Below are 23687 nucleotides of genomic sequence, written 5' to 3' on the forward strand. Positions count from 1 at the left end.
CCAAGGATGGCAATAATGACCATAGACATACAATGAACGAATTACCCTTTATATCCCGCAGGTAGATGCCCTGGTGTAGCCGTATGGTGATATTTGTTGACCATAGGTGCAAAGTATACTTTATTTTTTCTTTACTGGATGTCCTTATATATGGAATAGACTAGCAGAATGTACTATTCCATACAGCAGAAAAAGTAATTCTTATATATATTGGCACAAGAAAGACTAAAAGGACATTCTGGAGGCCTATTGATTAATGTGACATTTCCCACTGTGTACAGGGATTGAACATTGCAAAATACTGTGTGATATCACCATCAAGAAAATAAAGGGAACATTCATTCATTCATTCATTCCTTTTTTTCGCACGTGACCTGTATAGAAGAGTAAAGAGATTAACATCACTGCCAGTTTTAAGGGTTGTCCACTAGTTTGACAACTGGAAAACCCCTTCTTAAATAATAAACAAAAAGCAAAAATCAGAGGGTGTCTCCTTGCACAGTACACCTGGATGATCTTGGAAACTTGCTGGGTAAGCACAACGCTATGGAAGAGAGCGGCTGGGAATGAAATACCTTCCAGTAGGGGTGAGCTGCGGCTCCGATGTGCAGTTGATCATCCACTCCATTGCGTCACGCTTTGTATAGACACTATTTTGGGTGTTGCCCAGAAAAAGGATGGTCTTGCGAGTGTTGGGAGACTCTTTTCCGACATCGCTGGAACGGTGCCGGTGTGGGAGGTGAACATTTTTTTTTTTTTTTGTCTATGGGGCACTATTGCATCCAAGAAGGGGTTGTCCAGGTAGTGACGCACACCTTTATGCTGCACTATGACTTTTCTCAGGACTGACTGGCCTAATGCTTTGCATTGGAAATGCATGATACATAAGATGACAGTGACTACTGTGCCCTCATATCACAGCTTGTCCACAGGTCTCTTTTTGGCTTCAGTTAAATTTGTATATACAAATAAGGTAAAGCAGATGATGAATCTCTTGACACAGCTTTATTTAACCCAGTAAGGGCAAGCCGTTTTTGAATTCCTTGATTGTGCCTGTTTTTAGGCAATGTTCCTCTTCATCTAGAATGAAAGGTTCTCTAATGATGCACAGAAGTAACATTCTGTAGGGTAGTGCAGAAGCTCTATGTCCATAAAGCAACACTATAGATCCGCAGCTCTACTAGTTCAGGGGTCTGCACCCTATAGCTTGTGTGCCACAGCCTGGTACACTGGATGGCATGCACAGATTAGTGCCACTGCAGGTGGGCAAAGTTTTGACTGCAGAGGCCTCCAGACTTCTGCTGTGGACAAACCCCACCGACTTGTGGATGACCATTGACTGCATCATTTTGAAATCACCGACCAGCCACTGTAGGTGGGGTTTATCATGTGCTAGGGTGGCCTTTACAGAATAGCCGGCTGGCTATCCCAATAATGCCAGTAATTCCGGTGTGTGAATACTGTTATTTACAAAGCGAGCGTGACTGAAGCTGGGCTGGTCCTGTGTGCTGACCCAGTACACAGAGGCACCATGGTTGACACTGAACACTTTTTTCTTTTCTATGAAGTAACCACATTTAGTGCCTTAATAATAATAGTTTTCCATGGTGATAAATTCAATTAAAAAACTTATATATATTTATTTGATGGCATATTTACTGTATTTCTCCTTGTTTGTGCAGGTGAGATTGATTATAGTAGTGTCTTGTTGGGCATGCTTGTGATGCAGGATGTCCAGCTTAGTCTTTTCATTGCGGCCATGCCGACTCTCATTCAAGCAGGAGGGAACACTTCCTCCAGGTAACTTATTATTTTATTTATTGTTCAGTCCTCCAGCTACATATTTGGGTGCTCTAAAAAAAATAAAAAAAAAAACATACCAAGCCCCTGTGTCCAGGTATTCCTTTGATTATCAACAGTTATAGCATTTTTACTAAGTTTTTTTTTAAAGGGAATCTGTCAGTAGAATCAATTCTCCTAAGCCATCTATATGGGCATGTAGGGAATAGGAAGATGAATAAAATGGTACCTTGATAGCGGAGAAATCTGTGAATAAAATCATTCCATTAAAAATCCACATTTTTGTTGATATGTAAATGAGCTGTTAAGATCTATTGGTTGGACACAGAACTGCCTGAAAATCTGCCACCAGAGCTTATTTTAAATTAAAGGGGGAGATACCAATGTGAGACATGTAATGACTGACTGTCTACTCTCTTATGCTACATGTTTCACACTGGTAACATATGCATTTATAATAAGCTCTGGAGGCAGATTATCTGGGGGAGTTCTGTGTCCAATCCATAGATCTGAACAGCTCATTAACATGAAAAAAGTGGATTTCTCTGGAATTGGACATTAAATTGTAGATATCAAGGTATCATTTTATTCTAGCTTTTATGACCTACATGACATGTCTTAGGAGAGTAGACCCTACGGACAAATTCTGTTTACATTATCCCCTAATGAAAGGGTGGGGGATAACTTTCCTGGGTATATGGGTGGATCACAAACTCACATTTAGTGGCCAGTGTCAGGCAGCTGCTGCAAAGGCAAATAAAATAATGGGATGCATTATAAGGGGCATAGATGCTCATGAGGAGAACATAATTTTACCTCTATATAAGTCACTAGTGCGACCACACTTAGAATACTGTGTACAGTTCTGGTCTCCGGTGTATAAGAAAGACATAGCTGAACTGGAGCGGGTGCAGAGAAGAGCGACTAAGGTTATTAGGGAACTGGGGGGTCTGCAATACCAAGACAGGATATTACACTTGGGGTTATTTAGTTTGGAAAAATGAAGGCTAAGGGCCGGTGATCTTATTTTAATGTATAAATATATGAGGGGACAGTACAAAGACCATTCTAAGGACCTTTTTACTCATAGACCTGAGACAGGGACGAGAGGGCACCCTCTACGTCTGGAGGAAAGAAGGTTTAAGCATACTCACAGACGCGGATTCTTTACTGTAAGAGCAGTGAGACTATTGAACTCTCTGCCATATGATGATGTAATGAGTGATTCCCTACTAAAATTTAAGAAGGGACTGGATGCCTTTCTTGAAAAGTATAATACAGGGTATATACACTAGTCTCCTTGATATTGCGTTGATACACTAGTCTCCTTGATATTGCGTTGATCCAGGGAGCTAGTCTGATTGCCGTATGTGGAGTCGGGAAGGAATTTTTTTCCTCAATGTGGAGCTTAGTGTTTGCCGCATGGTTTTTTTTTTTTTGCTTTCCTCTGGATAAACATGTAAGGCTAGGGGTTGAACTAGATGGACACAGGGTTCACAGTCTAAATGGATTGGAGCTTGAACATGCACTTCTCCTCTCCATTCATTCTCTATAGGATGGCTGAAGATCCTCAGTTCAGTTACATGATGGTGGGAATGAAAATCATGCAATTTTTTTTTTTAAGGAGGGGGGGTCGTATTATGCTTGAAAAAATGGTAATATTTTGTGGTGCCTTTCAGAGGTACATATACATTTCTGTTTAACTTTTACTTTTTTTTTTGCTGCAAATGTAGAAAAAAAAATCTATTTTTGGCAGGTTTCAGACTAAATATTAGTTGTGTGGATGTTTTTACATTCCTCTTTTTCTTTGGGTTCTGTTACTGTAAACTTTAGTCTGATATTTTTCCATTTTAAGGTCTATGGAATCACCGGATTTGTGTAGATAAATGTATGTCTTCTTTCCCTCTAGTGCCGTCTTGGAGGTTTTCCGGATTCTGGCGCTGATAGGACAGATTGCCTTTTCTTTGGTTGCAGTTTTTCTTATCTGTCTTATTATGAAGACCTATCTCATCGGGCCTTATTATCGAAAACTGCATCACGAAAGCAAAGGAAATAAAGAAATTCTAGTCATGGGAATCTCTGCGTTCGTTTTTCTTATGCTCACGGTAATTGCGCGTTTATTCCACGTTTTAGTAGCTTGATAACATTTTGACCGGTATGTGAGCATTGGCAGCCTGGTCATCTGTCTTGAATGCTCGTGTATATGTGGTATAATGGTGTCTTTGAGCGTGATGAATACGTCTTCATATTTCGGAATGTATTAGTGATGGAAATTCTGTGTTCATGCTTCCCACTTTGTGACATCCATTAGTGTAGTAAAGAGAGGCACGTGCACACTCTACACTTCTTCCATCTGCCGGTAAATACATTTCTGTGGTCAGATCATTTTCTGTGTACATTCTAAAACTTTTCTGACAACTTTTGACTATAAAACCTGGGCTCTGGGCTTCTCTAAATCTGTCCTCAAGTCCGTTATTCAGACTAAAGTTTGCTTTGAATGTGTAATCCTATGCTGTTCTTTTTCAATATAAAATATTGTAGGCGCCAAATCAGTTATGTCCTTTATGGTATTTATGACCTGTCCAAAAGAAGGCTTTAAACAGTTAATTTGGCGGATGTAACTAATGCTCATTTTCATTCCTGGCAGCTAACGGAACTACTGGATGTGTCAATGGAATTGGGTTGTTTCCTAGCCGGCGCTCTCATTTCTTCCCAAGGACACATGGTCACCGAGGAAATTATGTCGTGCATCGAGCCCATACGAGATTTCTTAGCGATAATTTTCTTTGCTTCTATAGGTGAGTGTTGCCAAAAAGGAGGCCGCAGTTATACTTAATTAGACCTGAATAATAAGCACTTCACTTTGTGACAAAACTGTTATTAAATCATTGTGAATTTCTTGCCCGTCTCTCTTTGCGCCAGAAGATTTCACTCCAGTTTTTTGTAGCAGTAGGAAAGTTTTGCTCAGAGTATGGAAAATTGTGTGCCAATTCTTTAAAACCAGGTCTTAGGAATAGATTTGGGGCATAAGTAACAGACACTGTCATAGTAAAATGGAAACATGTAAAATGCAAAATGAGTCATCGTCTGCGGATACATGAAATAAATATGCCCCAACGAGTACATATGGGTTAAACTGATTTCCTATGAAATTGGTCCCAGTATGTGTAAAATTGGGGAAATTAGTTTGGAGACAAGGACTGATGTGTATGATGCCAACCTTTGTACAGCATTCCAGAATATGTTAGCATTAGAAAAGGAATTGAAAGTAAATACAATTGTCTTTTAATGTCTTACTGACATAGGATGTAAGGCCGGTTTCACATTTGCGTTAAAGGCCGCAGCGTCGGCCTGCACATGGCCGCCGCTAAGCCCCGCCCCTGCCGCGCCTCCTCCGGTAGCTCCGCCTCCGGGCGCATGACGCTGCATGCGTCATGCGTCCCCTATCTTTATCACTGAGGACGCAAGCCGTGCGCAGTATGCGTTTGGCGGCGCCTGCGTCCTTTTGACGGTGCGCCGAGCGCAACCAAATTGCAACAGGTTGCGTTTGCCGCTGGTCGGCGCACCATCAAAAGGACGCAGGCGCCGCCAAAACGCATACTGTGCACGGCCTGCGTCCTCAGTGATAAAGATAGGGGACGCATGCAGCGTCATGCGCCCGGAGGCGGAGCTACCGGCGGAGGCGCGGCAGGGGGTGGGGCTTAGCGGCGGCCGTGCGCAGGCCGACGCTGCGGCCTTTAACGCAAATGTGAAACCGGCCTAAGTACGACCGAGATTAGGTCCACGAGTATGGAGCTGAACCCGCACCATACCTGGCAGACATTGGCTGTGCTTCACTGCTGGTATCTGCCTGTAACAGCGGTGATGTTAAACCATTTAATTGCCATTGAGTTCCTGACAATGGCATTTAAATTAATGCATGTGTGTATCACCTGCCATCTCTCACCCACCCCATCATTGTGATCACGGGATGCCAACGGGTTCTCCTCTGAAGTCCTACTTGCAGTCTTCATAGGAGAACATAACTTTCTGTAAATACTTGAATACTGCGGTCTATAGAATAATCTATCAAATGATTGCAGGTTCAAAGGAGACCTGGGAAGTCTTAAAAAAATAAAAACAAATTTGCAATTTTTCAGTTCCGCATCTCCATGTGTAGAACTGTAAAAATTAAAGGCTGTAACTCTTCAAAGAAAGGGAGTAAAAAAAAAAATGAAATAGCAAAAATGAAAATTCGCTTTGGGAAGGAGTTAATGGGAATAAACAATTGGAAAAAAATGAAAGGAGTTGTCCTTTGATCTAGGGATCAGCAGCTGGACCTTCGCCATTCGGTGTAATGACTCCCATTCAATATAATGGAGCATATGGATCCCACAGTCAGTTACTATGGTTGCCATAAGACCTTAGAAAGGGGCACACAAACTTGTCTTTAATACGCGGATGGTATTTTATGAACAAGTGGCCAATCTAGTTTGGAACTTATTATTTCTGTGCCTGGGTCATGAGAGAACATGGTTTTATCACTATTTACACTGGTTCTCAAGATTGTTTACCCTAAAAATGTAATTTGAATCTTAATAGTATAAATGACCCTTAATATATTTTTTTTTTTGGTTTCAGGACTTCATGTATTTCCAACATTTGTAATTTACGAGCTAACAATTCTTCTATCCTTGACATTGACACTGGTGATAATGAAGGTAAGGTGTACCTTTGTTGAGCAAGAAAACTTTTAAAGGGTTGTAAAATGAACATCGTAGAGAGTTGTTCCCGATCATGGCCACCAGCTGAGCCAGATTGGAGAGCTGCCCTGGCCTACTTGAGATGTTTGTGTATTGCGTTAATTTGAATAATCTTTCATTGTGCTTTCCCTGGTGAAATCAGTGGTTTCTCGGGTCAACCCTGATTAGAAAAAATTTGGGTAGCTGTGTATGTGGCGATGGCCCCCATAATTACACAGGTCTACAAAAAATATTTTTTTGTAATCATCACAGGTGACTTTGTACTTTTCTGAATCATCTTTTTGTCCTGATTTCAAAAATGTATATAGTTTTTCTGTAGCACGTACAGTTTCCATGGAGCAGCAGCATTATTATAAGGTATAGGAAATATACGGGTGACATTAAGAAAACAGTAACCAACATATCAGAAAAAATCATTCACCTTACAAAACAGTTTTAATTGAACCAAAATAATTTTACATGCAAAATAGAAATCAAAATATGAGCAGAAAATAAAAGTGCTTGACATTAGACTGTCGTTGATACGATTTTTCAGGATTGTCCCTATATAACATCCAACAGTAATCTGCCATCATTGAGTCATTCCTAAAACCCTGATAGCGGTGTTCCATTCCTTTAATGTCCTGGTGAAACCGCTCGCCTTGTTCATCGCTTACATCCCCAAGATTTTGAGGGAAGAAATGTAAATGTGAATGCAATAAGTGCATTTTCAGAGACATGCGACATCCCAGACACTGGTATGCATTCAGCAGTTCCTCAACACCTTCAACATATTCTGGAGAGTTTTGTTTTCCTAAGAAGTTTTCACAGATCCACTTGAAGGTTTTCCAAGATCTCAATTCCTTATCATTTAGAGTTCCTACAAACACATCATCTCTCTCATAATCTCTCTGATCTGAGGATCAACAGATACCCCTTCCTTCAGTTTTGCTGGTGAAATGCTGGAGAATTTCTGTGAAATGTACTGGAACCCTTGTGAATTTGTCTTTGCCATGGCTTTCACAAAGTTTTTAATCAATCCCAACTTTATATGTAGTGGAGGAAGAAAGATTTTTTTTTTTTTTTAGCAACTAAAGGATTATATTGTCTCTACCTGGAGCATAGATGTTTCTCTGTCCCCAATCACGAAAAACATAATGCTCTACTGTATTTCTACTGTCCCATAAAGACTAGAAGCAACAATATTTTGTGAAACCTCCTTGCATTCCCATTAGCAGACCAATCACTTTCAGATCTCCACAGATATGCCATTGCTGATGCTTATATGGTATAGCATCCAAAACAATTGACAGATTTTCATAGCCTTCCTTTAGATGACATGAGTGAGCAATAGGGATTGATGGTTTCATATTTCCACTGTGAAGCACCACTGCTTTCAAACTTCTCTGGGATGAGTCAATAAACAATCGCGAATCTGCAACAAAATACTCTTGATTCAGTTCTTGAAAGATGCCATTCACATTGTTACAGTACACCATTGGTCCATCAACTGTGAAACATTGTGTTGAAGTGTTACTTCTATTTCGGTAATAACACACTTTGACATTATCATGAAGAGGATTCTTCTGTTTCAACCTAGATGCAAGATGTTCAGCTTTATCTTTTCACATTGAAAGGTCTCTGTGATAATTTAATTCATGTTGAGTAAAGTGTTCTGGCTGCTCCATCAGGTACATACTCGCCTTGACTTGCGGTCTCCATGTCTTCGCCAGTAGCTTCAGCTCCATAGTCTTCATATTCTACTTCATTTTCATCCAATCCAAGACAATGGTGGTACAGGGACTGGCACATTGCCATCATGTGGAATCTGCGATTAGACCAGTTCAAGTTCAGGGTAATTAATCTTATGTTTGTTCTTTGTAGAAAAGCCCTTCATTTTGACAAAACAAAAGTAGTAGTCATCACTATTATTTTTGGGTTCTCTCCAAATCATGGGAACAGCTAACGGCATAGCCACTTTCCTCATATTCAACCAGTCATGAAGACCATTTGAACAGCTTGAGCATAGCACATGAGGGGCCCAGGTTTTGTCATGATCACCAAGTGGACACTTATGGTACATCTTTTTAATATCATGAGTGATTGAACGTACTTGGCCTTTTGGTGTAAAGGAACCACACACATAGCAGAATCTGTTCGGATGATTGAAACTGTTGGGGCATTTCCTCCTTTAACCCCTTAATGACCCCAGCTTTTTTCAATTTTGTGTTTTCGTTTTTCGCTCCCCTTCTTCCCAGAGGCATAACTTTTTTACTTTTCTGTCAATATGGCCATGTGAGGGCTTATTTTTTGCGGGATGAGTTTTAATTTTGAACGACATCATTGGTTTTAGCATGTCCTGTACTCGAAAACGGGAAAAAAATTCCAAGTGCGTTGAAATTGCAAAAAAAAAGTGCAATCCCACACAGTTTTTTGTTTTATTTTGCTGGGTTCACTAAATGCTAAAACTGACCTGCCACTATGATTCTCTAGGTTATTACGAATTCATAGACACCAAATACATCTATGTTCTTTTAATCTAAGTGGTGAAAAAAAAAATTCCAAAGTTTGCTTTATAAAAAAAAAAAAAAAAAATTGCGCCATTTTCCGATACCCATAGCGTCTCAGCTTTTGCATTTTGCAGTCAGGTCTTGGTAAACTTCCTCTCCTGCTCTGCATTGATCACATAGATCAGTGTGGGGCAGGAGGAGAAGGGGCACTGATCTCTGTGATTGGGAAGGACGCGGTGTCAGTGTTCTCCTTCTCCACAGGAAGCTGCCTCTGGACGCAAACATTTTTTAACAAGAGTTTTTCTTGTTGTCCTAAAAATACGGTATTTTCAGTAGGATCAGCAGGTAGGTTTTTTTTTCTTCTTTATTTTTTACTTGACATCTTTTTTGAGTGTTTAGCTAGTGTTTTTTTAGTTTTAGAAATGCTTCTATTTCAATATTGTTGTATGGAGTAAAAAAAAAGTTACACCACCGACGATCAAAAATGATGGAGAAGAACTCAGGAAACAACAAACCAAAAAACAATAAAGATACTGCAAGGAAAAAGACATTGGTGTTTCCTGAAGTCTCCTCTTGAAAAGCTCAGCGGGTTCACCTGCCTGAAAAAGCCGTTGTGTGCACTTATCCTAAGGCAGTAGTTCTTGCTCACAGTAGGGTACATGTAAGCACACACAGAGGTGGCATAATTGATTGTGTTGATTTCTAAACTTTCATATTGTGGCAGGCTGGCACCCTGTCATCCCGTGATAAGTAGGTAAGATTTCAGAAGTCAAATGTCACCTATAGATAAAATTATATTCTGGAGAGTGACGCCTGGCATGTTACCAGGACTGTACAATATATGTATTTTATGGATGATGACCGGTAATGTTTGAATACGTAGCGGGAAATGCACATGACAAATTCATCAAAGCTCCAACCCAACTAATTAGGTGTGTTAGCCACATTCCTTATAACAACACTATGCAGATTAATAATGTAGGATGAAAATGGCATCTTTTCCAACGTATAAGTTTACTCTTTCCAGATTGAGAAAGTGATGATGTTATACCTTTATCTGTAAAACTGGCACTAAGATAAACTGGTGACCCAGTAAAGGCCTCCATTCATTTGATAAAAGGTAGACAAAGCAGACTATTTTCCTAGGATCTGGCAAATCTATCTGATGTGTATTTCCACCTTGATAAAGGCCCCCCCCAACTGATGCCACTGTGGAGATGGATCCTATGACTGAGCTGCACATATAATGTAGAGAAGAGTTTTGTGTATATTGAAGTCCCATCTTCATGTATAATGTGACACTTATTTTTCTTTAGTTTGTCTTAGCAGTGCTTGTACTGTCATTGATTCTTCCTAAAAGCTGTCAGTACATTAAGTGGATTGTGTCAGCGGGGCTGGCCCAAGTCAGTGAGTTCTCATTCGTGTTAGGCAGCAGAGCCCGCAGGTCGGGGATCATTTCACGAGAGGTGAGTCTACAATATGTATCCACCAGCAAAGTCAGTAACTGTTTGCTTTAACGGATAAGGGTACCTCTGTACAAAATCCTGAACACACACATGCGTTAAATTTGTCATGTAAAGGAACAAAACATGGAAAATATACACTTGTGGGGCAGATCTCTTCCAATTTTTGTTTTGCCCATTCTGCAAATTCAGCGCGCCGATCTGGCATCAGTCGAACATCCCTTCAGCTGATATTAGCAACTCACAAATGGCACCCTTACAAAATCCAGCTGCTGCAGCATCTCAACGAGGATGACCAGATCCGCGTGCTGAATTTGCAGAATGGGCAAAACAAAAATCGGAACAGGACCCTCAGTTTACACAGAACATTAATCAGTGATGAGGCAAACTTTTTTGGGTGGGCCATTTATATGGATACACCTAGATAAAATGGGAATGGTGACAGTTTTCTTGCATAGGGTGTCTTGCATTGAAATCTGCTGCAATGACCCCAGTACTGCGTTCACCAGACATCAGCACAATTTCTATCCGCTCCTCACGTGTTAATCTCTGCGACATGTCAGTGGCTGTAAACAAAGAGAAACTTGTAAATAACTCATGAAAGTATAAAGTTACATTAAAACCAAGCACATCATTGTTTTTCTTGTGAAATTCTCAATAAGTTTGTGTCATATAACCCTCTTCCCATTGGAAAAAAATAAAGTTGGATCCAAAATGGCCAACTTCAGAATGGCCGCCATGGTCAACACCCATCTTGATACGTTTTCTCCCTCCCATATACTAATGTGCCACAAACAGGAAGTTGATATCACCAACCATTCCCATTTTATTTAGTTGTATCCGTATACATGGCCCACCCTGTGTATCACACATATCAAACTCTGGCCTGAGAGCCAAATCTGGGCCCATTCTACTGTATGTATGGAGCACTATGCGGGGCCCATTCTACTGTATTGAGCACTATGCAGGGCCCATTCTACTGTATGGAGCACTATGCGGGGCCCATTCTAGTATGTGGTGATTACAGTTGGGAAATCCTGCTGTGATGGGGTCACTATACTTTGCCGGGGGGGTTACAGTAGGGTCATCATACCATACGTGTGGAGGAATTCACTGTGGGGTGTCTTAGGGTATGTGCACACGTTGCAGATTGTTCTGCAGAATTTTATGCACAAAATCTGCATCTCTTGCCAGAAAACGCATGGGAAAATGCTTGCGGATTTTATGCGGATTACCTTCAGATTGTAGTGCGTTTTAGGTGTGCAGATTTGTCAGGTGGTATTGGATCTGTGAATTTTCTCCCGAGAGAGAAATGAAATCAATTACCATAGACTAACATTGCCTGTGCACTACACTGCGGATTTCATGCAAATCCGCCTGGAAAAAACGCTGCGGCTCCGCATCAAAATCTGCAACGTGTGCACATAGCCTTACTGTGTTTAGGGGGACCTTTTGTTGGCATCATACTTTATTATTTGCATTACTCAAGGTTTTCTTTCTTTTATTACATTGGGCCATATGCTTTTTACTGCTCTTACATAACCTATTATTCCAAGAATAATTCTTAATTAAAATGTACTTGGATCGTTGGACAACCCCTTTAAGTTTTTTTTTCCCAAATGAAAAGATTCTTCATTATATTTGATAAGGAAAAACTTCCTGAATTGAAGACATTTTTTAATAAATGTCAAGGTCAGCCCGCAACTTTGTCCAAGCTTTTAAATTTGTCCCTCTGTGTATTTGAGTTTGGCATCCCTGATCCAGATGAAGTGTGCTAAAATCTTTTACTGAGCTGGTACAATGTTACACCGTGGATTGTCCTACCAATCCACGCAGTTGTCCTACCAATCCACGCAGTTGTCCTACCAATCCACGCAGTTGTCCTACCAATCCACGCAGTTGTCCTACCAATCCACGCAGTTGTCCTACCAATCCACGCAGTTGTCCTACCAATCCACGCAGTTGTCCTACCAACCCACACACAAAATGTGCAGCAAATTATTAATGTGTGCATTTTCCCTTCATGCTCCCTTTAGACCACATTTCTGATGATACATCAAGGTCATACAAATTAAATTCGCAAAATACAAATGTTGTTTCCAGCCGATTGAACTCTGAAAAAAACAGCTATGGTGAAGACTTAATGGGAAAAATGCTTTAGAATTCTTTTCTAAATTACACCAAAAAGTGGAGTACATGTTTTACACAAATTTTGGTGCCTTCCTTGAATAATTTTTCATGTACCTACAGGTCTACCTCCTTATCCTGAGTGTGACGACACTAAGCCTTCTCCTAGCCCCCGCCCTGTGGAGAGTAGCTATTACCAAATGTGTTCCAAGACCAGACAAACGACTGAGCACCTGAGCACCTAATCCCCTCCGGATTATGGACATCGGCAGCATTTCATGTCATCTATGTCACAGAACACTATGTAGCCCTTTGCTACAAGGACACTTGTAGAAGGTAAAGCTGGTATGGGTCATGCTTCGCTGTTACTGGAATCATCATTCTTTTTAATCTTGGTCATGGTCCATCACACCTAATCTTTACAACTTCCTGGAGATAACCTTGAATATTTCTCCTCTATGTGCCTTTTTAATGTATATCCTATATTTTTTTTTTTTGAGCATCATCTCAAAGTATTTTTATTGCATTACTTTGTGCGGTTTACTAGGAGTGTTGTCAAGGTGCAAGTAGGTGAAAAATCTATATGATAAAATAGCTAATGGGAGAGTCATGCAGCAAATCATGTGTTATGGCGCCCACAGTGAGCTTTACTTATGGTCAAAGTACTGTTAAGACCCCTATTGATTCTCCATTCTTTGCACATTAGCAGGTTCTACTGTATCTTGGGAATATTTTTATGAAGGACATTTGTTCACTGGGTTAAGTCCCGACTGTATTTTGTATTTTTTTTTTTTTTTTTTTGTAAAATGGTTGGACATAATTTTATGTCTGCAGTGAAGGATGTCTTTATTTCAGCACGGTACAATATATTCCAAGTATTTGAGCACACTACGTAAATAATTGCAGGTATGGAATGTGTTTTCTTAAAACCTTTTACACAGAAAGTACCAGAGACTAGAAAAGAAATGAAACGTTCATTTGTTCTGGGTCATTTATTTTGTCGTAAACGATTACATGACTGCGATTTCACTCCCCAGCCATCTTCAGAGACACTTGTTATAAAAATGTAAAACTTTCAGTCAAAACGTGACACTCCACATATGATTTCAGGTAAATTAAATTTTTTACATTTGGTAACTTATTTCATCCTGCATCAATAGGATCAGGACTGTTAGGGAAGACTCGGACGGGGATCACTATGGACTACTTGGACTGGTCTGCGGATCTCCAGATCTGAGCGTCACAGCATGTATTTCTATGCAGCTATCACGCTTTGGTCGGGAGAGCCTCCCAGTCCGAGCATTGCGTTGCGATCCCTGTCCTAGTTGTCTGGTCATCTGACTCTTTCCTTAGCCAAAGCAGACAGTGGCTACAAAGAGCATGAATTCCACTGGGGGGATCCAATGCTTCTACACCTTATACAGACTACCCATTGATTTTTGGGAAGATATGTGTAATGCCTTACTTGTCCTGTGGTGGCGCTGCAGAAAATGTTAAAACTTTTCAGCTGGGTTCACATACAGAATACAATGGATCCCTGGCATCTCAGCAGCGAGACTCCTTGTGATCAGCTTTTAGCAAACTCCAGTAGCCCAGCTTAATCTGAGTATCCTACTCTTTTGTGTCATACTGTCTTTTTGAAGTGGGCATATGCGGTACCAGTTTGGCAGGGCCATTGTAATTAAAGGGAACCTGTCACCCCCCCAGGCGTTTTTAAGTAAAAGAGCCACCTTGTGCAGCACTAATGCTGCATTCTGTCAAGGTGGCTCTTTTATTTAGCGTCCCTTCCACCGCCGAAATAATCGTTTTTAACCCCTTCACCCCAAGGGTGGTTTGCACGTTCATGACCGGGCCAATTTTTACAATTCTGACCACTGTACCTTTATGAGGTCATAACTCTGGAACACTTCCATTGATCCCGGTGATTCTGACATTGTTTTCTCGTGACATATTGTACTTCATGTTAGTGGTAAAATTTCATTCAAATAACTTGCGTTTATTTGTGAAAAAAATGGAAATTTGGCAAAAATTTTGAAAATTTCGCAATTTTCCAACTTTGAATTTTTATGCCCTTAAATCACAGAGATACGGCACACAAAAAACTTGATAAGTAACATTTACCACATGTTTACTTTACATCAGCACAATTTTGGAACCAAAATTTTTTTTTGTTAGGAAGTTATAAGGGTTAAAAGTTGACCAGCGATTTCTCATTTTTACAACACCATTTTATTTTTAGGACCACATCACATTTGAAGCCACTTTGAGGGGTCTATATGATAGAAAATACCCAAAAGTGACACCATTCTAAAAACTGAACCCCTTAAGGTGCTCAAAACCACATTCAAGAAGTTTATTAACCCATTAGGTGCGTCACAGGAATTTTTTTGAATATTTAAAAAGAAATGAACATCTAACTTTTTTTCACAAAAAAAATACTTCAGGTTCAATTTTTTTTATTTTACCAAGGGTAACAGGAGAAATTGGACTGCAAAAGTTATTGTGCAATTTGTCCTGAGTACGCTGATACCTGATTTGTGGGGGGGGAACGACTGTTTCGGCGCATGGCAGAGCTCAGAATGGAAGGAGCGCCGTTTGACTTTTTCAATGCAAAATTGGCTGGAATTCAGATCGGACGCCATGTCACGTTTGGAGAGTCCCTGATGTACCTAAACAGTGGAAACCCCCTACAAGTGACCCCATTTTGGAAACTAGACCCCCCCAAGGAACTTATCTAGATATGTGGTGAGAACTTTGAACCCACAAGGGCTTTACAGAAGTTTATAACGTACAGCGGTACAATTAAAGAATCATATTTTTTCCACAAAAATGATCTTTTCACCCCAATTTTTATTTTCCCAAGGGTAACAGGACCCTAAAAGTTATTGTGCAATTTGTCCTGAGTACGCTGATACCCCACATGTGGGGGTAAACCACTATTTGGGCGCATGGCAGAGCTCGGAAGGGAAGCAGCGCCATTTGACGTTTTTGTCTGGAATTGAGATCGAACACCATGTCGCGTTTGGAAAACCCCTGATGTACCAAAACAGTGGAAATCCCCCACAAATGACACCATTTTGGAAACTAGACCCCCTAAGGAACTTATCTAGATGTGTGGTGAGAACTTTGAACCCCCATGGGCTTCACAGAAGTTTATAACATAAAGCCATACAATTAAAAAATCATATTTTTTCCACAAACATGATCTTTTCACCCTCAATTCTTATTTTTCCAAGGGTAACAGGACCGTAAACGTTATTGTGCAATTTGTTCTGAGTACGCTGATACCCCACATGTGGGGGTAAACCACTATTTGGGCGCATGGCAGAGCTCGGAAGGGAAGCAGCGCCATTTGACGTTTTTGGCTGGAATTGAGATCGGACACCATGTCGCGATTGGAAAACCCCTGATGTACCTAAACAGTGGAAACCCCCCACAAATGACACCATTTTGGAAACTAGACCCCCTAAGGAACTTATCTAGATGTGTGGTGAGCACTTTGACCCCCCCAGTGCTTCACAGAAGTTTATAATGCCCGGGCGTGAAAATAAATAATTCGTATTTTTTCCACAAACATGATCTTTTAGTCACCATTTTTTTATTTTCCCAAGGGTACCAGGAGAAATTGGACCCCAAAAGTTGTTGTCCAATTTGTCCTGAGTATGCTGATACCCCATATGTGGGAGAAAACTACTGTATGGGCACACGTCGGGGCTCGGAAGGGAAGTAGTGACGTTTTGGAATGCAGACTTTGATGGAATGGTCTGCGGGTGTCATGTTGCCTTTGGAGAGCCCCTAATGTACCTAAACAGTGGAAACCCCCCACAAATGACCCCATTTTGAAAACTAGACTCACTAAGGAACTTATCTAGATGTGAGGTGAGCACTTTGAACCCCCAAGGGCTTCACTGAAGTTTATAATGCCAGGGCATGAAAATAAAAAAATCGTATTTTTTCCAGAAACATGATCAATTAGTCCCCAATTTTTTCATTTTCCCAAGGGTAACAGGAGAAATTGGACCCCCAAAAGTTGTTGTCCAATTTGGCCTGAGTACGCTGACACCCCATATGTGGGAGAAAACTACTGTATGGACACACGTCGGGGCTCGGAAGGGAAGCAGTGACGTTTTGGAATGCAGACTTTGATGGAATGGTCTGCGGGTGTCATGTGCGTTTGGAGAGCCCCTGATGTACCTAAACTATTGAAACTCCCCACAAGTGACCCCATTTTGAACACTAGACCCCCCACGGAACTTATCTAGATGTGTGGTGAGCACTTTGAACCCCCAAGTGCTTCACAGAAGTTTATAACACTCGGACGTGAAAATAAAAAAATCATTTTTTTCCACAAAAATGATATTTTTGCCCCCAATTTTTTATTTTCCTAAGGGTAACAGGAGAAATTGGACCCCAAAAATTGTTTTGCAATTTGTCCTGAGTAGGCTGATACCCTACATGTGGGGGTAAAACACTGTTTGGGCGCATGGCAGAGCTTGGAAGGGAAGGAGCACCATTTGACTTTTTCAACTCAGAATTGGCTGGAATTGAGATCAGACGCCATGTTGCATTTGGAGAGCCCCTGATGTGCCCAAACAGTGGAAACCCCCAATTATAACTCCAACCCTAACCCCAACACACCCCTAACCCTAATCTGAGCCCTAACCCTAGCCCTAACCCTAACCTTAACCCTAGCCCTAACCCTAAGGCTGTGTGCACACGCTGCGGATTTTGCTGCGGTTCCGCAGCGGTTTTGGCTGCTGCGGACCCGCAGCAGTTTCTGCTGCGGTGTACCGTACCATGATTCCCTATGGGAATCAAAAACCGCAGTGCAGACGGTGCGGAATTTTCCGCGCGGATTATCTGCGGTTTTCAATCCGCAGAAAGAATTGACATGTCAATTCTTTCTGCGGATTCTCCTGCGGTTTGCCATCTCCTCTATTGAGGAGATGAAAAACCGCAGGACAAAACCGCAGAGCAATCCGCAGGTAAAACCGCAGGTCTTTTGACCTGCGGTTTCACCTGCGGATTTTACAAAATCCGCGTGGATGAATCCGCACCTAATCCGCAGCGTGTGCACACAGCCTTACCCTAACGGGAAAATGGAGATAAATACTTTTTTTTTAGTTTTATTATTTTTCCCTAACTAAGGGGGTGATAACGGGGGGTTTGACTTACTATTTATGGCGGTTTTTATGTTTGGCGGCTGTCACACGCTAAAAGACGCTTTTTATTGTAAAATAGTTTTTGCATCACCACATTTTGAGAGCTATAATTTTTCCGTATTTTGACCCACTGAGTCATGTGAGGTCTTATTTTTTGCGGGACGAGTTGACGTTTTTATTGGTACCATTTTCGGGCACGTGACATTTTTTGATCGCTTTTTATTCCTATTTTTGGGACGCAGAATGAACAAAAACCAGCGTTTCATGAATTTCTTTTGGGGGGGGTGCGTTTACACCGTTCCGCGTGCGGTAAAATTGATAAAGCGGTTTTATTCTTCGGGTCAGTACGGTTACAGCGATACCTCATTTAGGTCTTTTTTTTATGTTTTTGTCGGTTTTATGCAATGAAAACTATTTTATATAAAAAATAATTATTTTTGCATCGCTTTATTCTGCGAGCTATAACTTTTTTATTTTTTCGCTGATGATGCTGTGTGGCGGCTCGTTTTTTGCGGGACAAGATGACGTTTTCAGCGGTACCATGGATATTTATATGCGTCTTTTTGATCGCGCGTTATTACACTTTTTGTTTGGCGGTATGATAATAAATCATTATTTTTTGCTTCGTTTTTTATTTTTATTTTTTAAGGGGTTCGCTAAAAGGGTTAACTAATGGGACAGTTTTATAGGGCGGGTCATTACGGACGCGGCAATACCTAATATGTGTACTTTTATTGTTTTTTTTTTTTTTATTATTTCCAAAAAATGGATTTATTGAGGGAATATTTTTGTTTTTTTTCTAATTTATTTGGCGATTTTTTTTTTTTTTTAAATTTATTTTTACATTTTTTTTTAATTTTTTTTTTACTTTATTACATAGTCCCAGGTGGGACATCACTGTCCTGTGACAGATCGCTGATCTTTCACATCACAGATCACTGTGACAGATCAGCAATCTGTCACAGGCATTGAAGAAGACTTCCTCTTGCCTGCGCTTTGCAGGCACTGAGGAAGCCAGCTTCCTCAGGTCCCCGAAGGCCCCCTTCGCCATCTTGGATTCGGGGGCCTGGAGGATAGGAGCCCCCCGCAGCTGCACATTGCGCTGCCGTTGGGGGCTCAGGGAAGCACGGAGGGAGCCCCCTCCCTGCCGATGCTTCCCTTTAACTCCCGGTACACAGCGATCATGTTTGATCGCGGTGTGCAAGGGGTTAACGTGTCGGGGGCGGTCCGTGACCGCCCCTGACACATAGTGCCGGGTGTCAGCTGTGATAATCAGCTGACACCCGGCCGCGATCAGCGGCGCTCACCACGTGGGCGCCGCTGATCGCGGTAGACGTACTATCCCGTCCACGGTTATACGGGCCCGGGTACCGTGGACGGGATAGTACGTCGGATGTCAGGAAGGGGTTAAAATTGGTCAGACATACCTGAAGTTTGAATGGGGGGCAGGTCTTTCCCCCCCCCGGACAGAAACGCCTCACATCCGTCAGTCATGTCCTGCTTTTGAATTTGGCGCCGCCTCCTCAGCGTTCATTTCTTTTTCTCACGCCTGTGCTCTAATATTCTTTCTTGGGTATGCGCAGTTAGTGCTGCCCGTCCTATGACATCACATGATGTGACACCATGTAACCAGGAGGGGCGGTACTCAGCAGAGCAGTGGTGCAGCAGGACCTGTGATGACGTCAGCACCATGTGACCAGTAGGGGCGGAGCTGAGCAGGGCAGCGGTGCAGCAGGACCTGTGGTGACATCAGAATATTACAACACGGGTGCCAGAAAGAAATGAACACTGAGGAGGCGGCGCCAAATTCAAAAGCAGGACATGACTGACGTATGTGAGGCGTCTGTGTCCAGGGGGGAAAGACCTGCCCCCCGGTCAAACTTCAGGTATGTCTGACCAATTTTAAAAACGCTTATTTTTGCGGTGGTAGGGACACCAAATAAAAGAGCCACCTTGACAGAATGCAGGATTAGTGCTGCACAAGGTGGCTCTTTTACTTAAAAACGCATGGGGGGGTGACAGGTTCCCTTTAAGGACTGCTGAGATCAGGGCTCAGACTTGCAATCTGCTTTCTCAACCTGAATGTGACAGCATGTATTTCTATGCAGCTGTTACGTTCGATTAGGGAGAAAAGAAGGGGACTGTAGGATAATAAAGGGATCACCTGTTACATGCTGAAACAGTGACATATCAAAAAATGGCAAAGAAGCATGCAAAGGACAGGGATCACCATATACTGTATAATACAAATATATACTTTATTAAAGTGACAACACTGCAAAAACACTAATTTTAAAAACCTTTAAAAACAACACCAACAGTGCAGCCCATGGTAGGGCTATGCCTCTGTTTCCCACACACAAAAATATATACACAGTAGCAATTATGTAAATGCGGATATACTTGGAGGTCTATTCAAGTAAATATCCGTGATGACACGTGCAATCAAGGTGTCTGCAATAATGAACCATTTGTAATACTATGGCTGGATTCAAGGAGAGAAATGTTGTTTGATCGACCAGAAAAAAACAAGTATAAGAAAAATACGAAAAACAAGAAAAACCTCCCTGCATAAGAAAAAAATGAAAGTAACATAACAGACAAGCCCCCCCTAGGGTCCACAAATGTGTCAGTTCCTATGCTGATAAATGAAAACTGCTCTAAATAGAGGTCCGCATCTGCAGAATATCCTAAATAATCCAAAGGGATTGAATACTGGGAGCACTGATATCCACAAGGATCGAGTCTCCCATCAGCATACTACCTGCAATCAGGTCAGCGTGGACACAGCAAGAGAGAGGTCAAAGATCTAGGGAGGATGGAAGTAGTGCTGCAAATGAAATGGTGGGGCAGACGGCACAGAAGTGCCCAACGTGTGTCGCCAGGTAAACAAAACCAGGGGCATAGCCCTACCATGGGCTGTACTGTTGGTGTTCCTTGTTTTTATTGTTTTTTTAAAATGAGTGTTTTTGCAATGTTGTCACTTTAAATGAAGAATATGTTTTTATTATATATGGTGATCCCTGTCCTTTGCATGCTTCTTTGCCTTTTTTTTTTTTTTTTTACTTATGTCCAGGTAGGGAGAGTCACGGCAAGTCCGAGCATTGCATTGCTATCCTCGTCCACAGCCGTGTGACTCTTCCCTTGGGGTGCACATATAGCGCCTGTGCTTGGTTTGGTCATATTATGCTAACTGACTCTTTATAACTCCCTTTGTACTTACAGGTTTTAAGTGGAGTCAAGCTGTTCACTTTTTTTTTTTGTACCATGGATGCTATGTCAACATTCATCTCCCAGGGGGCACAAAGAATAGTCTGTTAATTTCACCAAGTCAGGCATTACCCATACATGTCTGATTGTTACCGGTTCTTTGAACATGAAAGGGGTTATCTAAGTTTAGAAAAAAGCATTAATCTACTAGAATGGCACCACACCTGTCTACAGGCCATGTATGGTACTGCACCCCAGCCCTATTACATTCAATGACCCAACTCATGTACTTGTGTGTTGTGCTTAGCAGTCACATTTATCTAATCATGGAAAACTCTTTTTGGGATATGTGCACATAGCGTTTTTTTTTTTTAAAGCAGATTTAAAATGAATTTTCTAATAAACTTCAGTAAATGCTCCTTCTTTGAAGAATTTCCATTAAATGTAAGTGTATTATGTTTTTTCCTGAAGCCTTTTCGCACCATTTTGATTGGACAGTGTATAGATTGAAGCCGATTCCACCAGGTTCCGCTTCAAAGAAGTGACAATTTCTCCCACCAAGCGTTTTTCAAAACCTGAAGTGGAAAAATACATGTGAACAGCAAGTCCTTTTACAATAGAAATGAACAGGTAAAGTTTTTATAGCAGATTTTCAAGCAATTTTTTTGAAGATAACCTCTGTGTGCACATTCCCTTAATCTTGTGTGTGTGGCAAGATAAAGTGTTTCCAATGGGAGAGAGAAGCAGTGCATCTTGTGAAAGTTAATTTCAACAATTTTTGGAAATGGTAGCCCAAGTTTTGCACTAAATTTTTTTTTTTTTTTTCCCAAAATTGAGATAATGTTATTTTTGTATTTCTGGTCTTGTTGCACATAATGGTAACGGTGCCAATTGGTATTTTTTTCGGTACTGACTGTTAACTCATTCCAGTTTCACCGAGACCAAACGCTATAACAGAACATCAAAGATCTTACCAATAATAAAAGGAATCGTATTCTAGAGAATTAGGGACAAATATAGGACCAAGTTTTTGTTCTTGTTGTAAAGGAACTTTGCACGTTTTCTTCTGCTACCTAGTTTTCCCACTGATCTAGCTCTTACTATGAATCGTCCATAAATATTCACCAGTGATATGTTTGCCAGATATTTACTTGACTTAAGGGTTATTCCCATCCTAAAATGTTGTCATATATCCTAAACGTCTTATTAGTAAAAGTCTGACCTCTGAGACCTCCATAGAGTGTGAGAAATGGAGGGCCAAATTCCCTATTGGTTATACCATGTACAGCGAAGATTATTATTATTATTATTATTTATTGTTATAGCGCCATTTATTCCATGGCGCTTTACATGTGAGGAGCGGTATACATAAAAACAAGTACAATAATCTTAAACAATACAAGTCATAACTGGTACAGGAGGAGAGAGGACCCTGCCCGCGAGGGCTCACAATCTTCAATGGATGGGTGATAATACAGTAGGCGAGGGTAGAGCTGGTCGTGCAGCGGTTTGGTCGATCGGTGGTTACTGCAGGTTATAGGCTTGTCGGAAGAGGTGGGTCTTCAGGCTCTTTTTGAAGGTTTCGATGGTAGGTGAGAGTCTGATATGTTGTGGTAGAGAGTTCCAGAGTAGGGGTGATGCGCGAGAGAAATCTTGTATGCGATTGTGGGAAGAGGAGATAAGACGGGAGTAGAGAAGGAGATCTTGTGAGGATCGGAGGTTGTGTGCGGGAAAGTACCGGGAGACGAGGTCACAGATGTATGGAGGAGACAAGTTGTGGATGGCTTTGTATGTCATGGTTAGGGTTTTGTAATGGAGTCTCTGGGCAATTGGGAGCCAGTGAAGGGATTGACAGAGGGCAGAAGCTGGGGAATAGCGGGGGGACAGGTGGATTAGTCGGGCAGCAGAGTTTAGAATAGATTGGAGGGGTGCGAGAGTGTTTGAGGGGAGGCCACAGAGCATGAGGTTGCAGTAGTCAAGGCGAGAGATGATGAGGGCATGGACTAGGGTTTTTGCAGATTCTTGGGTGAGGAATGAACGGATTAGTGAAATATTTTTGAGTTGAAGTCGGCAAGAAGTGGAAAGGGTTTGGATATGTGGTTTGAAGGAGAGATCAGCGTCAAGGATTACTCCGAGGCAGCGAGCTTGTGGGACTGGGGAGAGTGGGCAGTCATTTTCTGTAATTGATAGGTTCGTAGGGGGGGTCACGTGAGATGGGGGAAAGATGATGAATTCTGTTTTGTCCATGTTGAGTTTCAGAAATCTAGCGGAGAAGAAGGATGAAATAGTGGACAGACATTGAGGGATTCTGGTTAGTAGGGAGGTGATATCTGGTCCAGAGATGTAGATCTGTGTGTCATCAGCATAAAGATGATACTGAAAGCCATGAGATTCTATGAGCTGTCCCAGGCCAAAGGTGTAAATAGAAAACAGCAGGGGCCCAAGGACTGAACCTTGTGGGACTCCGACAGATAGGGGGCGAGGTGAGGAGGTGGTGTGTGAGTGGGAGACGCTGAATGTCCGGTCTGTTAGGTATGATGAGATCCAGGAGAGGGCCAAGTCTGTGATGCCGAGGGATGAGAGGGTCTGTAATAATAGGGAATGGTCCACTGTGTCAAAGGCAGCCGACAGGTCCAGGAGGAGGAGGACAGAGTAGTGTCGCTTGCTCTTGGCAGTTAAGAGGTCATTGGTGAC

The 23687-nt window shown here is 41.6% G+C and overlaps 1 protein-coding gene across 2 annotated transcripts in view; it reads left to right on the plus strand.

The window, feature by feature from the left end:
- The window catches only part of TMCO3 (transmembrane and coiled-coil domains 3), an 81534-nt gene extending 67938 nt beyond the window's left edge, over positions 1 to 13596 (plus strand). Inside the window, exons 8-13 of one of the 2 annotated variants that reach the window (XR_012227432.1) lie at positions 1683 to 1800; positions 3710 to 3905; positions 4448 to 4598; positions 6421 to 6500; positions 10361 to 10497; positions 12745 to 13596. Coding sequence is in view for 1 of the 2 variants with exons in the window: in XM_073563524.1 (XP_073419625.1) it covers positions 1683 to 1800; positions 3710 to 3905; positions 4448 to 4598; positions 6421 to 6500; positions 10348 to 10497; positions 12745 to 12858 (809 nt within the window). In the remaining variant the exon portion in view is untranslated. Of the gene's footprint in view, positions 1 to 1682; positions 1801 to 3709; positions 3906 to 4447; positions 4599 to 6420; positions 6501 to 10347; positions 10498 to 12744 lie in introns of both variants that reach the window. The other variant, XM_073563524.1, reaches the window with a different exon arrangement.
- The last annotated feature ends 10091 nt before the right edge of the window (positions 13597 to 23687 follow it).

This window comes from Dendrobates tinctorius, unplaced genomic scaffold (genome assembly GCF_039654945.1).
Source record: "Dendrobates tinctorius isolate UK_male_01 unplaced genomic scaffold, ASM3965494v1 ptg000394l, whole genome shotgun sequence".
NCBI lineage: Eukaryota > Metazoa > Chordata > Amphibia > Anura > Dendrobatidae > Dendrobates > Dendrobates tinctorius.